This window comes from Triturus cristatus, chromosome 3_2 (genome assembly GCF_964204655.1).
Source record: "Triturus cristatus chromosome 3_2, aTriCri1.1, whole genome shotgun sequence".
Lineage (NCBI taxonomy): Eukaryota > Metazoa > Chordata > Amphibia > Caudata > Salamandridae > Triturus > Triturus cristatus.
Genome location: NC_140584.1, coordinates 682,355,733 through 682,376,104, shown reverse-complemented (window position 1 = coordinate 682,376,104; position 20,372 = coordinate 682,355,733). Strand labels below are relative to the sequence as shown.

The following is a 20,372-nucleotide window of genomic DNA, read 5'->3' as shown; positions in this document are numbered from 1 at the left end:
GCTCTACCCGGCACGGCTTAGGGTTGAGATTGATGGCAGGGTCAGGTTCTTTGACAATCCTACTGAGGTGAAAGAATTTTGCCGCACATACAGGTCAAATAAAAGCCCCTCCCGGGGCGATGGGGGCGGTCCGTCTCCCCCGCACAGTGGGTCAGCGGCTAGCCAAGACTTGTTCACAGGCTCTGGGGTGGGGTGAGATGGCGCCTACGTCCAAGTTTAGTTCAATCCAATTCTTACGGCATGGGGACAATGGTAGACTTTTGTTCAACTGTTCAGCAGTGCTGGGTTGATATCGGGTCGTTGCCACCCCCCGTTGGTGGAAACCACTGTGGATCATTTTGGCTATGATGCTCCGTTTGTTATTGTTTGATTGCAACTGGCGACACTGTTTGGAGCTTCTTTTTTTGTTTACAGGTCTGGGTTCGCCTCACGTTTTTGTGATATGGTTGGGTGGGGGGAGGGGGGCAGGGGTAGGTTGTTTTGATCTCATAAACATTGCTTGGTGTGTGTTGAACTTGACGATATATGATGGTACGATCGACTACTGTTTCCTACTGTTTGGTCGGCTGTTTAGATGGCTCGTATAGGCTTGAATGAAAACCCCATCAACTTATCATTGATGTCTTGGAACGTCAGGGGCCTGAATAACCAACGTAAAGGCAGGCAGGTGATACATTATCTGAATCGGCATCAAGTGGATGTTGCCTTTATTCAAGAGACACACTTACACTCCACAACCAATGCCCGATTTGCTGCGTCCTGGGGTTCACACCGGTACTTTGCTAATTTTAGTAACTATGCTAGAGGAGCGGCAGTGTTGATTCACAAGAGAGTCCCGTTTCATTGCCAGCAGTTTATAGGGGACAAAGAGGGGCGCTATTGCATAGTGAGAGGGGTGCTGATGGGACACGGGATCACTCTGGTGTGTGTGTATGCTCCCAACACTGATTCCCCTGACATTTTCCACGCGCTTGCCGCCCAGCTCGCAACCCTGGAGCCGGCCTTGCTCCTGATTGGCGGCGACTTCAACCTATTGATGGATGTGGGTTTGGACAGTACCTCGGAGGACGCTGACTCTAAGCCCAGGGCGCGACGCGCCCTCTTAGAACTCTGCCACCAATTTTCCCTGATTGACATATGGCGCAGGCGCAATCCCGACACCACTGATTACACACATTTCTCAGTCCAGCACAACACCTGGACCAGGATTGACTACTGGCTGCTTTCCCCGGGTCTGTCCCCCTGGTTTCGTACTCTAAAGACTTTCCCTAGAACGTACTCAGATCACTCTCCGGTTTTACTATGCTTGGACGTCCCACGCCCCGAAGGTTTTGAGCGACAATGGCGATTCCCTGGGAGAGCGCTCTTGGACTACCTCTTCTGTCACGAGGTTTCCGAGGCGATTGAAGATTACTTCACGATTAACACCGGCTCAGTGGATTCTTGGGCTGTCCTCTGGGAGGGGTTTAAGGCATACATTAGGGGTGTTTGCATAGCTTAGCATGCCGGGGTCCTAAAGGCGTTGCGCACGACACTCACTCAGCTAGAGGCCCAGTTAGGTTCGATAGATGCGGAGGCGCGGCAGGCACCGTCTGACGACGTTTTTTCTAGGCGACTGCATCTACTGTCCGACTACCGGGAAGCCGCGGACAGGGAGATCCTTTATCTTGGAAAATACCACACTGCACGCAGATACGGTGAGGGAGACCGGCCGGGGTGCACGTTGGCGCAGGCTTTGCGACCGCCGTATAATAAGTCCTTTATAACCGAGATCAAGGGGGAAGACGGAGCGCTCCGCACGACACCCTCCGAGATTAGGGACGAGTTCCTGGCCTACTTCTCGACTTTATACACGACCAAGCAGAGTGATTCCTCTTCTTCGCGGGACGCCTACTTATCGGAAATCGCGCTAGTATTCTTAGAAAAGGGCATGCAGGAATTCATGGTGGAACCCATAACGGTGACAGAGGTTCGAGGGTCGACTAAAGTATTGCGGAGTTCCTCGGCCCCAGGCCTCGATGGCTTGTCAGGGGATTTTTATAAGGCATTTTCAGATCTGCTGGCACCCAAACTTATTGAGGTGTATGCGGAGGCCCTGGAACGTGAGACTCTCCCGCCCACTCTTAGCGAGGCAGTCATTGTCCTGCTTCCAAAGCCGAATAAGGACCCGACGATGTGTGGGTCATACAGACCCCTTTCATTGTTGAACATCGATTATAAAATTCTTGCCAAAATAGTTGCCAACAGACTTTCACAATTGATGGAATTTATCATTGCGCCTGCTCAATCTGGCTTCATCCCCCATCGTTCGACATCATTGAATTTGCGGACTCTATTTACAGTATTACATAGAATAAATCCTGACACACCCGCGGCGGCTATTCTCCTCGACACCGAAAAAGCTTTTGACTCCTTAGAATGGCCATTTTTCCTTTCCGTGATGCAGCGAATGGGCATGCCGGCTGGCTTTATTGCCACCACGCGGCTCTTATATAGTCGTCCTACGGCACGCCTTCGTATTAATGGCACCTTGTCTCGCCCATTTGCTCTTACTCGCGGCACGCGTCAGGGCTGCCCGCTGTCTCCATTGTTGTTCATCCTCGCAATGGACCCCCTAATCAGACACTTTCAGGAGCGACATCTCCACAGGGGTCTCCAGTTCCGGACAGTCCCCTGTTGGTCTCCCTCTACGCTGACGACACCATACTGTATGTCAGGGAGCCGCAGCTAAACCTGGCTCCCCTGATACGTGAAATACTTCGCTTCGGCTGCCACTCGGGGCTGCTTATCAATTGGCACAAGTCTATAATTTTCCCACTGACTAGCGGCACCTCCCCATGGCAATGTGAGTTTCCGCTGGAGTGGTGCTCAGACTCGGTGAGATATTTGGGCATACACATACACCTGAGCACGGACGAAATTATCCGCCTTAACTATGGCTGTGCGACTGCGAAGCACGAGTCACAGGTGGACAGGTGGCTGCGGCTTCCGCTTTCCATGGCGGCCAGAATCGCCCTTATAAAAATGATAGTGCTTCCTAAATTTTTGTATCTTTCTAATATCCCTATCCCCCTCACCCAAAACTTGTTCGCCACCCTGCGGTCCCATTTAATTAGATTGGTCTGGGGAGGAAAGCACCCCCGGATCCGTTGGAAGATTCTCACGCTCCCGCACGACAAAGGCGGCTTTGGAGTACCGGATTTGTATTTATATTATCTGGTAGCTCAGTGCGCCCACGCCTATGCCGGGTATCACCCCGACGCGCGGATCCCATTTCTTCGTCCAGAGGCGGATTTTGTTCTCCCGGGTCGCTTGTCAGCGGTATTACCCAGGGGCGTACCTAGAAGTCCAGTGGATATTCAAACGGTGTCCACCACTTGCTGGGCCTGGAACAGACTATCGCGCTACTTGGACCAGCCCCTTTTATACTCCTCTTCTCTCCCGCTTCCCAATGCAGGTTGGTTGACGGGCACGGGCGAGAAGCTTGTGCAACTCACGTTAACGAAGTTTAACCTCACCAAAATTGGGGATTTATACCCGGGCGGGCACATATTCTCGGTATCGGAAGAGGCACGATTCAGTGATGCCACTTTCATGGATAAATTCATCCTTAACCGGCTATACTTTACGGTTCGGTCGGAAATTAAGGGATTCCCCCTCGAGCCGGCCTCATTCGAGCCCCTAACTCTCCTCATTGACAGGGATACAGGTGCGCATATTATTTCTAAACTGTACAAGACGTGTGTTGCGCTGGTTCCTTGCTCAGATGACCAGTTGCGTATGGCCTGGGAGGCGGACTTGGGTAGGCCTATAACGGACGAGCAATGGTCCGCTTGCTGCAAAGTCACTAATAGGATTTCGCTCAATAGCCGCCACAAACTTCTACATTACAAGTTTTTCCGCCGTAGCTATATGACACCGGATAGACTCCATTCAATTGATCCCAAACGGCCTCACACAGGTTGGAAGTGCTCTTCACCTCATGCAGATTTTGCCCATATGACCTGGACCTGTCCGAGACTGCAACCATACTGGACACAGGTACACAAAATCCTAGAGGAGATGCTGGGGCTTACGCTGGTTCCTACCCCTGAGGTGGCATTGCTGGGCTATACGGTCAACTTTCCCAAACCATTTTGAAGGCTTGCGTCTCTGGGCTTTCTGTTAGCTAAACGAGAAATTGCTAGGCGGTGGGGTGGTAGGGCAGCTCCCACGGCTAAAGCATGGCTCACGGCAATGGCGTTCTGCAGCACGAACAGCGAGATTTACTCCAGTCTCCTTCCCAGCGTAGCCCGTCCCAAGGACATCTGGGGTCCATATAAAACATACATTGCGAATCTGCTGAGGTCCTCTCAATCACACTCCAGCTCAGGAATAGTGCCCACAGGGGTAGGTTAGGTTCTTGCTTTGGAGGAGGTGCGCGACTGGGTGGGCCTTGGGATGGCTGGGGCACTGCGGGTTCCCGTACTTCGGGTACGGAGATGAGGGTTGCGCAGGGATTTGGTATGACCAATATGAATGTTGAGTTCTAATGACCTGGGCGGATGTGGGGAGGGTAAGTGCTGCACAGTATTCAGCTATGGGTTCCGACGGATGTGACTGTTGTAATGGTTTACAGGATAATGCTGCCTGGAGCCAGGCTTATAGATTGTTATTGGACAGGAGGATAGAATTGTCGAAATGTATCTCTCACACCTATGTTGAACGTAACCACTGCGGAGATCTCTGTATTGTTTCTTTTAAAAAAATAAATAAAGTAAAAAAAAAAAAGCCATCACGTTGATGACTCAGTGTATGGATCACGTGAGTCCTCGGTAGCTCGGATTTCAATTCCGCTACCCGTTCCCATAGCATTTTATGCAAAATTGTGCCACCCTTTGCATCCTTGAACCCGTTTTGTTACCAATGCTGGAAGTACTCATTGTACGTATTTACAAGTGCCAGTATCAGTGCTTTTAATTCTGCCAACTGCGCCATGCAGTCTCCTAGAGATTGCGTCTTTGTGCAGCTAGGATGGAACTTGCCATCACCCATGAGACCTTTAACGATAGCACATGCCGAAAAATATTGCTACTTACTTCCTATCACCGGTTGAGCAGATCCGCCAGTGTAAATAATATATTCATACTGGTCAAGAGGTGAGATTTCATTTGGTAGAGGATATTCTTGTTCATATTGCAGGTATGCTTGAGTTTTTAAACTTGGATCAAATCTGTATTCAACATCTGTTGCAGTAGGAGAATTAGCTCATTGTATCCATCTTGGATGTAACGCTTTCGCATTCGAGATGCTGGCTTTTGTTACAGCTTCTAAAGCCGGTACTGAAGTTACGACAATGATGCGTTTCCCCTGAGCCTATGCTCTTTCTTTTGCTACAGCAGTCTGAACTGCTGTCAGGATTTTTTCTGTTGAAGTGAAACGCATTTCTGCATTTGTGTACAGGTGTGATTTGTATGCGATTGGGACGGTTTCCCCCTCATTAAAGATTAAATAAGTGTACCCGCTTTGACCCGCAATTATTCGGATCACCAAGTGGCATACGTTTACGCGTGTTTGGAAGTGTTTGGAAGCAATCATGTCTTCCCGGAGTAAACGAAGAATATTAGTATGTTCTTGTGTCCAATCTTTGCCTGAAAAGTCAGGTTTGATTAATTCATAGAAAGATCTTACCCTTTGTACTTAATCTAAAATGTATGTTCTGCCGAAGTTTAGGAATCCTAGTATTGATTGTAAATTTTTCAATGATTTTGGAGGCTGGAGCTGCGCACATTTTTCTGAAAAGTTAGCTCCCAGACTTTTGCCTTCACTTGACAACTCATATCCCAAAAATAGGACATTGAGGTGGGCTATTTTTTGCTTTTTAAAGTTTAATTTGTAGCCTTCTGCGGCAAATCCCATAATAATGGTGCTTACCTTGGTCAAGTGCCTCTCTAAGTCGTCGTCAGTCAGATAAATATCATCCACATAGGACAACGCTTCTTCATCAAAATTGTGAAGTAACTCTGTTACTCTTGCAGAAAATACCCCGGGGCTATTTTCGTACCCTTGGGCGAGTTGACAAAATTGTCGTTGGGACACTAATGCACTGAAGCATGTTAGAAACCTGCTTACAGGCACTATATTTTGGCAGAAAAATCCATTTGAGATATCAAGTGTGGTTTTGTATTTTTTGCGCACAATGTTATTAATTAATGCGGCACTATGTGCATTTTGGACAGCAAATGTCTTTGTGCATGAGTTTAAATGTCTGTAATCTAATACTAAACAATATGTATTGTCTGGTTTAGAAACTGGAAACAAAGGATTGTTCATTGGAGAGGTATATTTTTCAATGACCTCTTGGTATTCAAGTTGATCTAAGATCTCCCTGACCTGTTTTTTAGCTTCTTGCTTTATTGGGTATTGCCTCTGAGCAATAGGTGAAACTTTTAACGGGATCACATGGTAGGTTGAGTTCTCATCCCACCCTGTGTGATTTTTGTACAATGCAGGGGCTTGGGCTACTGCCCACTCCTGTGCATATGTATGCATAAGGTGAACAGGAACGTGGTTGGGAAATACAGGAAAAATTATACTTTCTCCCCTACAGCACTCTATTACGAATGCAGGCGGCCAATCTTGTTCTGCTAACAGGATGTCATAACCAGATGATATGTTCTCCCAAAAAAAGACTTTTTACTTTCCTGGGCTTGCCCCCCTCCATCAAGAGTGTTATTTCAAATAACTTATGTGGGACGCTCACCCTGGTGTCTGCTGTTTCCACTGTGATGTAATCATTCAACTCCGCTGTGACCAGAAAAAGCTATTGATACTTCTGCCGCACTGTCTAGCATCGTCAGAGCCCATTCCCCGTTCAGACGTTGTGTCCTCAGAATTCTGGGCATGTCTGATTTTCAGACCAGCAACTATCTTTTTCTTAAATTGAGGTTTTGGATTTTGCTTATCTTCTTTTTTAGGAGTCTTGAGCGCGCTGCTTGTCTCTGGACTGTGTGCGCTCCTCTCTGTGTTCTGACCGTCCTTCTCTTTCGGAGCCTTTCTTCGACCCCTGAAAGGAACGAGATGAACTTGTATCAATATCCTGATACCTGTCAGGTTTCCTAATGTTATCCCTATTCCTAAGGCTGTACTTGTTTTCAGAGTGCTCCTGCTGAGGAGACCTACCTCGGGACTGAGATCTCTTGTAGTTATAGTTTTCTTTTTTATTATCCCACTTCTTCTTAGAAGAAGTAGGTGTCTGTTTAAAAGTGTCCTTCTTAGGACTGCCATGGAGTTGAGGTTTTAAAGCTTTAACCCCCAAACTATCCCTGCCTATTTCTCAATTATTTTGGGTAGTTCATTCTCCTGTTCTAATGGAGAGAACTCCCTTAGGTGTTGGCAGATTCTGCTCCATAGTTGTTTTGTATTTGTCTTAATACATCTGGCACTACTACTAATGAAGGAATACCATGTGTTCTGGTATATATGGCAACAAAGACTGTACCCCAAGAGGTGAAATCCTCTAACTGCGGTGTAATCCCCATGGGCAAACAGATTGTTAACATTCTGTGTTTTTCAAATAGTGTGGTATTTGGGAATACTGCTTCTAACTGGGTTATTTTCTGAGCTACCCAGAAAGGAATTTGTTCACGTTTTGTGGGCACTTTGCCCATTACCGCGTGTAATGTTTGTGGAGTAATTTTAGTACCAGAGCTCTGTGTAGGAGCTGCAGTAGGTGTAATTACTGTAGGTTGGACCGCTAGTGTCCTCAAGACGAAGTGTGTCCTGTTTCTGTAGAGTTTTATCACCTCTTTGTGTTGAACAAGTAGTTCATCCTGTGGCATTGTGTCAATGTCTGGATGTGGTGCATGGGTCGCTAATATCGGCCATGTTGCTACTGGAATCCCTAAAGGACCAAGCCTTGCTCTTGTTTTTATTTGGAGTAGGGCGCCATTAAACCAGAAAATATGTTCCTGGAAAGTAAGTGGAATCTCAGTCTCCTCAGAAGGAGTGTAGACCGCTGGAATGTCATCATGTATGTAATAATGAAAAGTTTTTGTTACAGCATCGGCTGCTGGGAATATAACCCATGAGTAGAATACCTCTGTTTTGAAATCTTCGTGCGCCTCTATCACGAATATTACTACACCTCCTCTGGGTTGCAACCCATGTTTAAGTAGTTTTACTGTTAAAGTTTGTCTTACTTTGGGAGGAATTTGTATTGCATCTGCATCTTCCTCACGAAACTGATTCAGTCCCTGGTTTAAAACTCTTTCCTCGTCCGCCATCGTGTTTAAGACACGGAATTATTGTCCAAGGAAAGGATAAAAAGGTTGCATGAAAAGGTTTTATGCACAATTTTGGGAATATTGTCCTTTCAAGCTTGATTAATCAACAGCCAATACATAGGATATCTCGCCTACTCAGCTGTGGCGGAGTTTTTTGCCCACTTACTCCAGACGTCTCTGGGTTTTGTAAGTAGGGTCTCTGAGAATAAGCACGACTGGGATAGTCAGATTCTATTGTTGAGTAAGTGCGCCATCAATATACCATGTTGGGCGCCATGTAGTGTAGTCCTATATAGTACCCTGTCATGCAGGACCTGTGCTGTTTATCGATAACATATACCGAGGGTCTGGTGGCAGACTGACTCCGTGCAGCCCTGCCGAATATGTTAGCCTATGGTTTGCATTAGCTAGCTCGCAGTGCCACTAGAATCTCCTGCTATCAGAGAGATTCGTTTTTGGCAACCTCAGAACACAATAACCTCAGACTCGTGGAAACAATATACAACTTTTCACCCAGTCACTCGTGCAGGTTTGTTTTGCTCTCAGAGAGATACAGAAAAGAAACTGTTGAGCGTTTTTAGAATAAGAATTTATTATACCGTAGTTCTTCTCATGTAGAATAAGTGTGCTGTACTGTAACACAGTAGCAGAGATATAGCACCAGCAGTACAGTGAATAAAAAGGAATAGTATTGTTCTACCATTTTGCAATAGTCAAGAACATATACATTAATATGAAATGCATTTTTAAAAATAAAGCGCGTACTCCTAAGATGCCTGGCTAGATGTACCTGAGTGTACCTAGCATGTAAGTAGGTGTGAAAGAGCTACTGAGCCTAAAAGCCTAATAATCTAGAAGCTAATAGCCGCGAATCCCGCTAGGATTGAGTCGAACCCGCATACCTGGATAGTGAGAATGTGGGACTTCATTCTGGACTTGAGCTGGACACCCCGCAAAGGATAGTTAGACCACTGTCAGCTGGAGCGATGTCATGCCGGAGCTGCAGCGTCTCTTGTCAGTGTGTCAGCCTTGAAGTCTCGGGTCCCTCCTGCCTTCTGGTAGCAAGAGGTGCTGTATTTATACAGTCTATGCACGTGTATTACCAATTGTTCAGTATGAGGATGACGTTGGGGATTAAACCTTGTGCGTCGATGGGAGAGGCGAAGTATTCCTCCTGGAGAGTGTACTCATTAATTATTCATATGTGCTAAGGATGACGTCTTAGCAATATCGATTGGGAAAAACCCACCCTCGGCATGGAACTAGGTGAAAGGTTTAGTCCATAAAAGGCCACAGTCCTTAAAAGGCGTGATGTCCCTATAAGGCATTCTGTCCCTATTTGGAGTTATGTCCTTATAAGGCTCGTTCATATGAAAAAACGGGAGCTGATGTAGGGAAAGTGTACAATGTTCCCTGGACTTATATTAGGGCACCGATATGAAATATAACACAACATGTAAGAAAGCATATTTGTGCCCCCCCACCTTCAAATTCCTACAACCAACATTTGTTTACAAAATGTTCACCAGCATTGACAGACATAGGTGGATGTTCTGCTGAAACTTTTATTGGCCAAAATAGCTCCTCTAATGGTGGATACCACCACTTTGGTGTAGAAGCCTTGTTGCGGGGATTATGCTCATGCACAGAACTATGCACAGGAAACCAGGACCTCAGTGAATTGTGCTGTACCAAAAAACTCATCTCAGTACCCAGAACCCCTATCCGACTAGCATCAGTGTCTCATTCGTTCTCCGTATCATCTCAAAGCTACCAATGATTAGACAACCCAGAACAAGCGACTTAAGAGTACTCTCAGGAATGGTGGGAATCAGAAACACCTTTTCGTTATTATTCTCATATCAGTCCACAACAAGAGTAATCAGAGACACAGAAAAGTTTAAAATGTTTATTTTTAACTACGTGCTCTAAGGTGCAGTATTTTGGCTAATATAAGCAGACAAATGATTAAAAATAAAACCATCAGCATTGTTACAATACCATTGAAAATGAAGGGAGTAATCATATTAAAAATGATAGTGGAAAACAAGTCCTATAATACTTTGTGAACCACCCTCCCTAGGCTAGTAAACTAGTTTTATAAACTAATAGAAGGTCTCTAGATTTGAATGGGAAACCCCATACCTCAAAGATCAGCTTAGGTGAATCACATCACAGCATCAGCTCTGCTCTCTGTGTCTGGAAAGGTTTTCTCCAAGTGTCTGAATCATGCATGAAAATGCAATATTAAAGGCACCCGAGTTTCAGATATTTGCAGCTGTGTGCGTATTGTGTCTAGAGCGTGGACTGATCAACCTGAATTCAACAGCATACATTGTTATTTGACCTTGATGGCTTCTGCAAACAGTGTTCAGACTAAGGTCGCGGTGCACGTCTAGGGATGTGAACAACAGACCATTGTCATGTGAATAAAAAGCAAGCAGTTTTACTTGCAATAACAGTTACCTATAGTGTCGTGTGCAAAAGCAGCAAAGCGGCAAGATGGCATTTAGCTTCTAAAACGCTTATGCTAACATAGCAATGTGTGCACATAAAACCCTGTCTCCACTACAGACTCTGCCACCCTAGATACGAATAGTAATCCCCATTTCTTTATCTCTCTTGCTTTGTTTCTCTGTTCATCTCATCATTTCCTATTTACTTTCTTTTCCATCTCCTCTTTTTATGCCCTCTTCTCTCTGTCGTTTTCATGAGTAATATAGGTACCTCATGCACTCTTTTTAGGTCTCGCCTAATCAGCGTGCAAGCGCTGCTTAGGAGTGACCTCTTGTAATCGGTCTGCACTTTTTGGGAAAACTTGTGCATGTACTGCACTGTTTCCAAAGAGCACTTGTGCATGTCCGGCATCCACCTTGCGGGAGCTAGCAGCTTTGCCATATGTTTCCAATTATCGCGCCTGCACCGCGCTTGTTAATTGCAAACAGATGGCGCTGCAAGGTAGATACCGTACATGAACGAGTGCTTTCACTGTGCCTTCTCCCACCCTCCCCACCTAACCCGGGCTCTGCTTTCCGCCGAGGTCAAATAAATAAATTGTGCCTTCTCCCACAGGGAGGCCAGTGGAGGCTTCCACACATGTTGTCACCGAAGGAAACTGTTGCCTTTGTTTGTACACTTCCCTCGGCTTGTGGTGCGTTATTAATCTGCATTAGAGCCGCCATTCAATAATTGGGCCTTGCGATGTGCTGTGAAACTTTCCTCAAGCCTCCTGCTAATTGGATAATTTCCTCAATATGCCAGAGGCGCACCAACCTGCCCCCTGTCGGGGCTCCTGGGCGGGAGGCAACTGCAGAACCTCCTATTTATGCACAACAAATTGAACCTCGTTGCTGAAATTAGGGTACCCAAGGATACGAGGACATATTGGGCAAATACTTGTTTATGTAATTATCAGGGTAACACGCTAGGTTATTTTACAGTTCATGTACTAGTGCATGTTCTGAATCCAGAATGGGCAGAAGTGGCGATCAATGTAAACGTGGTTTTTAGTTGATCAAAGTGGTAGCAACATTTTATTTTGGACTTTAATGAAGTGGAATAAAAAAAAAACGGGTTAAATTAAGCGGAATCTGTGAAATAGTAGTCACCATTTATTGGAGTCTTGGCTTCTGTTACTACTTTTATACTGATTAATCTCTCTCTCTCTCTCTGTATATATATATATATATATATATATATATATATAAGACACAAGCAGCGGGCAGTTCGCACGTTTCAATTAGTGCTAGTGTAAATCATTTGCAATTGGCCAATTGGAATTTCAAGGGAGGCTTTCAGTTTTATATTTCGGTGATACAATCGACATTTAAAGGGCCCGATTTACAGAATTAACTTAAGACAAAATCCTAAACTTACTACTTTTGGTATTCACAGAATGCACTTACTACTTTTGGTATTCATAGAATGCACTTACTACTTTTGGTATTCACAGAATGGATTTACGACTACTAACTTTACGTCCGCACTCGGGCTGGAAATTCCGACCCGGAGGCGGAGCTTCCGGTTCGGAGGCGGAGCTTCCGGCCCGGAGGTGGAGATTTCGGCCATGGCTAAATCTCTGCCACCGGCCAGAATCCCCACCTCTGGGCTGGAAGCTCCACCTCTAGGCCGGAAGCTCCGCCTCCGGGCCGGAAGCTCTGCCTCCGGGCCGAGTGCGGACGTAAAGTTAGTAGTCGTAAATCCATTCTGTGAATACCAAAAGTAGTAAGTGCATTCTGTGAATACCAAAAGTAGTAAGTGCATTCTGTGAATATCAAAGTAGTAAGTTTAGGATTTTGTCTTAAGTTAATTCTGTGAATCGGGCCCGAAGTTCTTTGCTTTTTGTAAAATGGGTTTCAAAAGATATTTTTCAGCTGCTTATTTTCTTCTTGGGAAACTGCTTCGAAGTGTATAGTTGTAAGTGTCGAGAAACCGCTAGCACTCTAACAACCGTAGCCGTATTTTTTAGGTCTCTCCTAATCAGCATACAAGCGCTGCTTAGTTTAGGTTTAGCATGCATTCCTGAATTACACTGCATGACCCAGTGTGTAGTAATTGAATAGCTATCCCTAGCGGCACCGTCTTCCAGTGCTTCTCCTTCCAATCGTTTTTGTTCTCTTGGTAGGCAGCATTTAGTGCAGTGCAATCTCTCATCCACTACTATTCCCATCAGTCCTTTCAGTCCAAGGGTGTGATTTTAAAAGTCTCTTGTCATTAATTCCGAAGATTCTTCATCTCCACTCATTTCATGCTCTTTGTTACTCTGCACATACTCTGTTAACCTGCAGTTAATTTGTTAAAAATAAATGAAGACAGATGCCCAAAGATTTCCTTAGGAGCCTGTCGCTGGTTCATCGAAAGCTGCCTAATTTTGATTTCACCGGATGTCTCTTTCTATCATCACCCTGCACTCCCTGTCTGTTGATCTCACACTTGCAAGTCCTTTTTCATCTGTCCTTTTCCCTACTGACCTTTTCCCTTTCTCTCTTCCTCCATCTTTCACCATTTTCGGCTTTTTCTCCCTTCCTCTGGGTCAAAATCTGATAATGGAAAATAAATCACAGGCCCCAGAATCGATTGCCATGCATCTGTAACCAGTGCCATAAATTAAGCACCACAGTTGCTATTTGCATCGCAAGCTATAGCAATCATGCTACTCCTGTCATCACAGGTTTTCAACTGCTCCACTGGAAATGTCTTAACTGGTTAGAAATCTTCAACTTGGCTTCACTTGCCAATCCCCATGAATTTCAGGAGTGGTAAATGCCCTTACCTCTGGGAGAATACTACAAAATATTTTATTTCAGAAACATGACAAGTGTACTAGAAAACAGTGGTGCTAGATGATTAAAAAATATCACACCACAAAACGAACAGGTGAATTGTGTATTTGTTTACCTGATGGGTCAAAGTCCTGAAAGTAGTCTGGACATCTCTGCACTGATATGGTTGCTGCAGTAACATCATCCCAGCACAGCCAGCCATCCCAGGTTCTATTACAAAAAGGACCTGGAGATGTTCATAGGAAGAAGTAGAAAGACTAATATTACTTTGCTTTCCCCATAATAATGTTGCAGACACTTATGTAGAGTATCACACATTACTTGCACAATGGTTTTCTTTCTCCCATGCTCTGTTCTGGTACAATTATGTTTTGGCTACTTTTCTAGTCACTATGTCGACGTTCCTTAACTATTTGCAAAATAAACATTATTACTAACTTTTGGCTGCTTTCTTGCCTGTTGTCTCTTACAAATGATGGCTTTGTTTTGTTTAGTCATTGCAGATCTCCTGACAAAGATGCTGTAGTTTTGTGGTTACTTGAGAAATCATCTGCCCTGGTTCAATAAATCGAAGAGTGGAGTACATTCAATGGTACAGTAACAGCACCATGGACACTAATGCAATCAAAGAAAATGCCCACCTAAATCCCATACTTGGAAAGTCAAAGGCCGCCATAGTCGGAGTAATGTGGACTCTTCACATACCTGAGTACTATTGGTAGCCATACCGCTGAACAACTTAACATCACGCATCCCTAAGAAAATTCCTCAGAGGCATATGAATAAACAATTCTATGCCTCCTTGACACTGGGAACCCAACAAAGAAGTCACAGTCACAAGCCTAGGATCTGCTTTGCAATCAGGAACCTTTGCTGATGAATTTGAGCTGCTACTGTCATGAAATGCCCACTCCACCAGAAACTGTTTAGTGTGTTAACCCTTACCTTGTAGCTGCTGATAGGTACGCATAGCCTTAGCTTTAAAGGAACATCTCAGCTAATGACTTAGAGACCCCTGTATGTATTTGGGTGCATAGTTCTCGAAGTAACTGAGCTCTTTAGATAAGATGTTAAAATAGTTACCAGATGCCTCTGTGATACCAAATATGCTTCACTCTTATGCTTTGATTTTAAAAAGCATTGATTTCAGGTGTGCATTTTCAATTGGGTCAAGTGAAGTGCACCAGGACTAGAACTCCCACAATGCTTTACATTGTTATACACAAACTCAGGACAAGAGCACCACGTCCTTGGTGACATGGAGCCACCTGGTAACCTTATGTTAAAATCAACTCTGTGTGGGATGACAACCAATTCAATACATTCCCCTTTTCAACATTTTGGTTTCTTTGCTTGAGACCTTGAGTCATATTTGCAGACAGCTTCTGTTCTGATGGAAGCATCTCATCAGTGTAAATGTAAGGTTCAGTACTACAGCACAGTGGTAATCGTGGCTGGACATTGCAAAAGGTCACTTCTTTTTTAAAATAAACTAAACAGCAGTACACATGATATGAGCCTCGGCAAGTGAAAGGCCCCTTTGGTAGAATAAACCCAAAGGCTACTAGAATTTTAAAACCCCATTATATGTCTTTGTTGCAGCTTAAGTTACCTGATCGAAGGACACTTACCTCATCTAAATGACCATGAGGCTCTATCAGAGGTTGAGTGAGATGCCTTCGGCAAAGTTCACGCCTGAATAACCTGATCTCAGACAGGATGACTCTCTGACACTGGTCCTAGGTGTCCAAATTCATTCTATGCCAAATCTGACAGAATTCATTGAAATGACTCCAGTTCCATTAATGCTAGCACATTACTTCCTTTATCCTCAAAGGATAACTGGAAGGGCACATTACATTGTAACCCAGAAATTAAAATCAAACTGCTTTGCTCATTTCACCACATATTCTAAGTGGTTTGCAATTTTATCAATGTATTCTCACTGGTATTGCTCCCAAGGCCCCTCCTCAGCCCTTATTGGCTATTACTAGTAAAAAACAAAAAGTTATTGTCTTCTCTTCAAAATAATATAATGAGGAAACATCTACGTAACTTCAAGATGAGTTTATTATTACATCCACCAGACAGCCAGACTGGACCCTCCAGCAGCAACTGAACAACTGAACAACTGCGGTAGGAGCATTCCAGTCTGACATAGTAACATTCTTTTAAAGAGAACACTCTATTAAAAGGGGAAGCTACAACACATCTTCCCTTCATAAAGCAAATAACTGACCCACAGGAGGAACAGCATGAGTCACATCTGGACTCTGATGGGAAATACCACTCCCATTTCCACATTTGGAAAGTCGGGACATGTTCCAAATATCACCTCCATCAAGCATTACAACATTTTTCATCACCTTAATGATGCGTTTTGGACAAAAGAACTTGGTCTCACCTTTGGGAGACCACACAGCTTTTTTTTATAAAAACAAGATCACCAACCTTCCATTCACACTTGCGCACACACATAGGGGTATCAAATCTTTGTTTGTAACCTTCTTGATATCTCCTAACTCTGCAATCATCGACAACATTGTTCATTGTCTTTAATACTCAACCACACAGGGTTGAGTTTTGAACCAGCTGTCCTTCCCCGGAGTTTCCGAAAAGGAGAACAACCCGTAACACTGTTTGGGGTGTTCCTGTGTGCCCACATTTTCTCTCTAAGTACACCCTTAAGAGGAACACCAGAATCAATGGCAGTTTGGACACAGGCTCTGACAAGTTGGTTTATACTCTCCACTAAACCATTAGCCTGAGGTGAGTAGAGAGCCATGCGATGATGAGCAATGGAAAGATCTTTCAATAATCTGAGAGGTAAATTTTATGCCGTTATCAGAAACCAAAATATCAGGAATACCTTCAGAAACAAATGCATCTTTCAAAAATTCAATAGTGTTCTTGGTAAAAACAGAACTCAATGCAGCATGCAGAAATCCATTTGGAAGTGTAATCAACTAAAACTACAACAAATCTTTCCGTGGGGGCTAGCACCTCAATGGGCCCTACAATATCAATAGCCAATTTAGACCAAGGTCACTCTGAAAGAGCCACAGGTGAAAGCGGTGCTGTGCAGACATTCCTGGACTTGTCATTTGCAGCACAAATGGTGCAATCTCTGACAACCTCTTCAACATTTTTGTCAAGCTCAGGCCACCAGTAAGATTCTCTGACTCTTGCTTTGGTCAAACTACGAACCAAATGACCCTCATGTGCTAAATTGATAATCTTGTCTCTAAGAGAAGAAGGAGGAATCAACCTATCACCCCTAAAAAGCTCACCATCCACAATGTTCAGCTCATCACGAACATTCCAATAAGGTTTTGCAACAGCTGGAACATCATACAAAGTAGACCATCCATTAACAACAAAATCCAATAAGAGGCATCTGGAACCATTACAAACAGCGCCAGCTTCCCATTCTTGCTTATTGAGAGCACATTCTCTCACCCAAGACACAGCATGGTTAGACTGAAAAAACACATTCTTATCAATAGGCATTCTGCATAGGAAATCTGCAGGAACATTCCTAAGACCAGGCAAATATTCAATTGTAATATTATACTCCCAAAGCCCCTCTATCCACCTTTTGATCCTGGGAGTAGTGCTTTCACCATTCCTGCACGCAAACATATGTACAAGGGGTTTATGGTCAGTGCGGACCAAAAACGGTAACCCCCACAAGTAGAATCTGAAGTGGTTGATGGCCCACGAGCAAGCCAATGTCTCGCACTCAATCACAGAATAACGTTCTTCAGTACCTTTTAAAGTCATTTCCCTTTTTAAGTAACAACCTTAAAGGTTACACAACACAAGCAAAATTGTAAATGAATTTGGAGTAAAACTCGGAAAAACCAAGGAAAGATCTAACCTGATCCTTGTTCGTGGGAGCTGGGGCTTGCAAAATTGCTTCCACAAGGTCAATTTTGGGACTGATAAGTGAGTGCTCTAGAGTCTTCATGCAGCATGACCTGATAGTAGGCTGAGGATAAATCCATGACGCTGAAAAGACAAGCACCTCCTAACTTTGTGAGAGCCTCATTGATGTTAGGCAAAGGTTGCCTGTCGACCCAAATACAGTTGTTAAGACTTCTCAAGTCTACTCACATCCTAATCTTGGTGCCCTTGTCCTTGGGGGTCAAAGCTATGGGGGCCAACCACTCCGAGGATTCAATCTCTTCTAGGACACCCAAAGTAAGTAACCTATCAAGTTCTTTTATTAATGGCTTAATCATGTGAATAGGAACTTTTCTAACTTTATGTACCACAGGAGTTGCACTGTCTTTTAGAATAATCTTGAGTTTAAACCCTTTAAGGAGACCAAGATTTTCAGGATATTTTTCAGTGATGTCTTGATGATCACTATGGGGTGAGAGTAACATCACCTGGTCAGGAGCATTGGGATTAAGAACGATCCCAAGATCTCGTTGGTGACGCCAACCTAGAAGATTGTCACCACTCTTAGCAACATATACCTTGCCAACGGTCTCTCTCCCACCAGACAGCCAGACCGGACACTCCAGCAGCAACTGAACAACTGCGGTAGGAGCATTCCAGTCTGACATAGTACCTTTCTTTTACAGAGAACACTCTATTAAAAGGGGAAGCTACAACATAAAGGTAGCTTGATGTATCCAAGAAAGACAGGTGATCATGACTTACACCCGGTGGTGCCCAAGTTATAGCAAAAGTACAAGACCTAATATGGAACCAATGTGGTACACAGACTCACTAATGAACAAAGATAGGGCTTTTGCACATGAGCCAGAGGGAAGTATATCACACAGCGGCTGTCTACAGAATGTACACACCAAATTTGAAAGTGCGACTGTTGAGTCTTTGTTAACCTTCATAGGCATAAGTTCTGGTAATGGGAAGTACATAAAGTTATATGTATTGTAATAACGTCGATCTGCATAACAACAAAAATAAGAGTGTGGGATAAACTGAGGCGAATGAGACATTAACAGTTGATTACAACACTCACAAGTAGGGTCAATAAAGTGATCATGGTACGCTTCACACTACTGATGCTGCTGAGCTTTTTAGTAGAGAAAGATGCATTCCTATTTAAAGAAGGTGATGTATGCAGGCCATTTTAAAAGTGCACAGGGGAGCTAGCAGATCCGAGGGGGTGGAAGATAAATGAACGGAAGCTTGACCCTGTGTGGATCATGAGTAGTAAGTGATGCTGGATTTGTGATGTGTGCAGCATGGCATTTAAAGGAGATGGTCTAGGTAAAGTGCAAAGCTGGTGTTTCATAAAGGCCTTGTTGCCCCATCACAAATGGCGGCAGGTAGCAGCAAATGGTCTTAAAATGACTTTGGTACAAGGGGAGTGTTAGAACCCCCCAAAAAAAACAATGTAATTTTCCCCGCAGATTCATAGATTCTGGTGCAGCAGCTTCAGGGATAGTGCAGCTGGGTACAGTTTTGAGCACTGCAACAAAGACTTGTGCTACACGTTGCAGAAGTAGTGTGGGGGCTGTTGCAGTGGTCCAGCATGCTGAAGACTACAAAGGGACTAGAGTGATAATCAACATCTTGGAAGAGCGTATGCTAAGTTGGGGAGAATTACATGACTGGTAGAGGGAAGTAGCAGGCACTGGGAGGTGTGGATGGTATAGGTGTGGGTTGCTTAATTTTATTCCTGCGATTAATTAAGGGATTTCAAGGAGACCAAAGAGAGCATGGAGACAGATCCCTGAGAGAATATCGAAAACAACAATTTGGTGTTACTAAAACATCGTGTCAAAAATGTTGTTTACAAAGATATTGTGTCCCTATGCATATAATGGTAAGTGCTAAAATATAATAAATTGAATATCGTTTCACACTAATATCGTTAAAAACATACAAAAATATAGTTTTTTCATATATGTATAGTTTAAAATAGCACATCTTTAATATTTTAATATATAACATTAATATAATGGAACTTAAATACATTTAAATAATATTGAATTCTATATATAAATATAAACCTATATAAACACACACACACACACACACGTATAAATATGAAACATGCAAAATATTAACAAATCAATAGCAAAACATTAAATAAATTACCAAATAAATAAAAAATCCAATCCAAAAAAATACATTTACTAAAAATATTATAAAAATTTAAAAACAAATAATATTAATCGATATGTTTAAACAATAAGAAAATGATTGGAGTCTGGAACTAATAGCTATACTATTCCCACTCAAGTGTATGCAACAATAGGGAAAGCGTAGGCTTTCGGAGGGGTTAAATTTACTCTTTCCACTCCAAACAGGTCAACAGTAAGTAAAGTATTGGACTTAGGAGGGGTAAGATTTAATATTCCACATCCAGGCAGTTCAACAGTAGGGAAAGCATTGGACTTCAGAGTGTTTACATTTACTAATCTCACTCCAAACAGCAGAACAGTAAGAAAAGTGTTGGACTTTGGAGGGGTTAGATTTCAACTCCAGTCTGTTCAAAAGTATAGTAAGTGTTGAACTTCGGAGGGGTAAGAGTTACTATTCCCACTCCAGTCTGTGCAACAGTAGTGAAACCATTGGACTTTGAAGGGATTAAATCTGCTGTTACCACTCCAGTCTGTGCAACAATAGGAAAAGTGTCACACTTTGAAGGGGTAAGATTTACTGTTTCCACTCCAGTCTGTGCAACACAAGAGAAACGGTTGGACTGTAGATGGTAAGATTTACTATTCCCACTCCACTCTGTGCAACAGTAGGGAAAACGTTGGACTTCTGAGGGGTAAGATTTACTATTCCCACCCCAGTCTATGCAACAGTAGTGAAAGCATTGGACTTCGGAGATATT

At 43.7% G+C, this 20,372-nt stretch overlaps 1 protein-coding gene across 1 annotated transcript in view; it reads right to left on the bottom strand.

The window, feature by feature from the left end:
* Positions 1-20,372, bottom strand: part of CALCRL (calcitonin receptor like receptor) — a 321,773-nt gene that overhangs the window by 155,387 nt on the left and 146,014 nt on the right. The window contains exon 4 of the mRNA XM_085648706.1: positions 13,662-13,772. Coding sequence (XP_085504832.1) covers positions 13,662-13,772 — 111 coding nt within the window. The remainder of the gene's footprint in view (positions 1-13,661; positions 13,773-20,372) is intronic.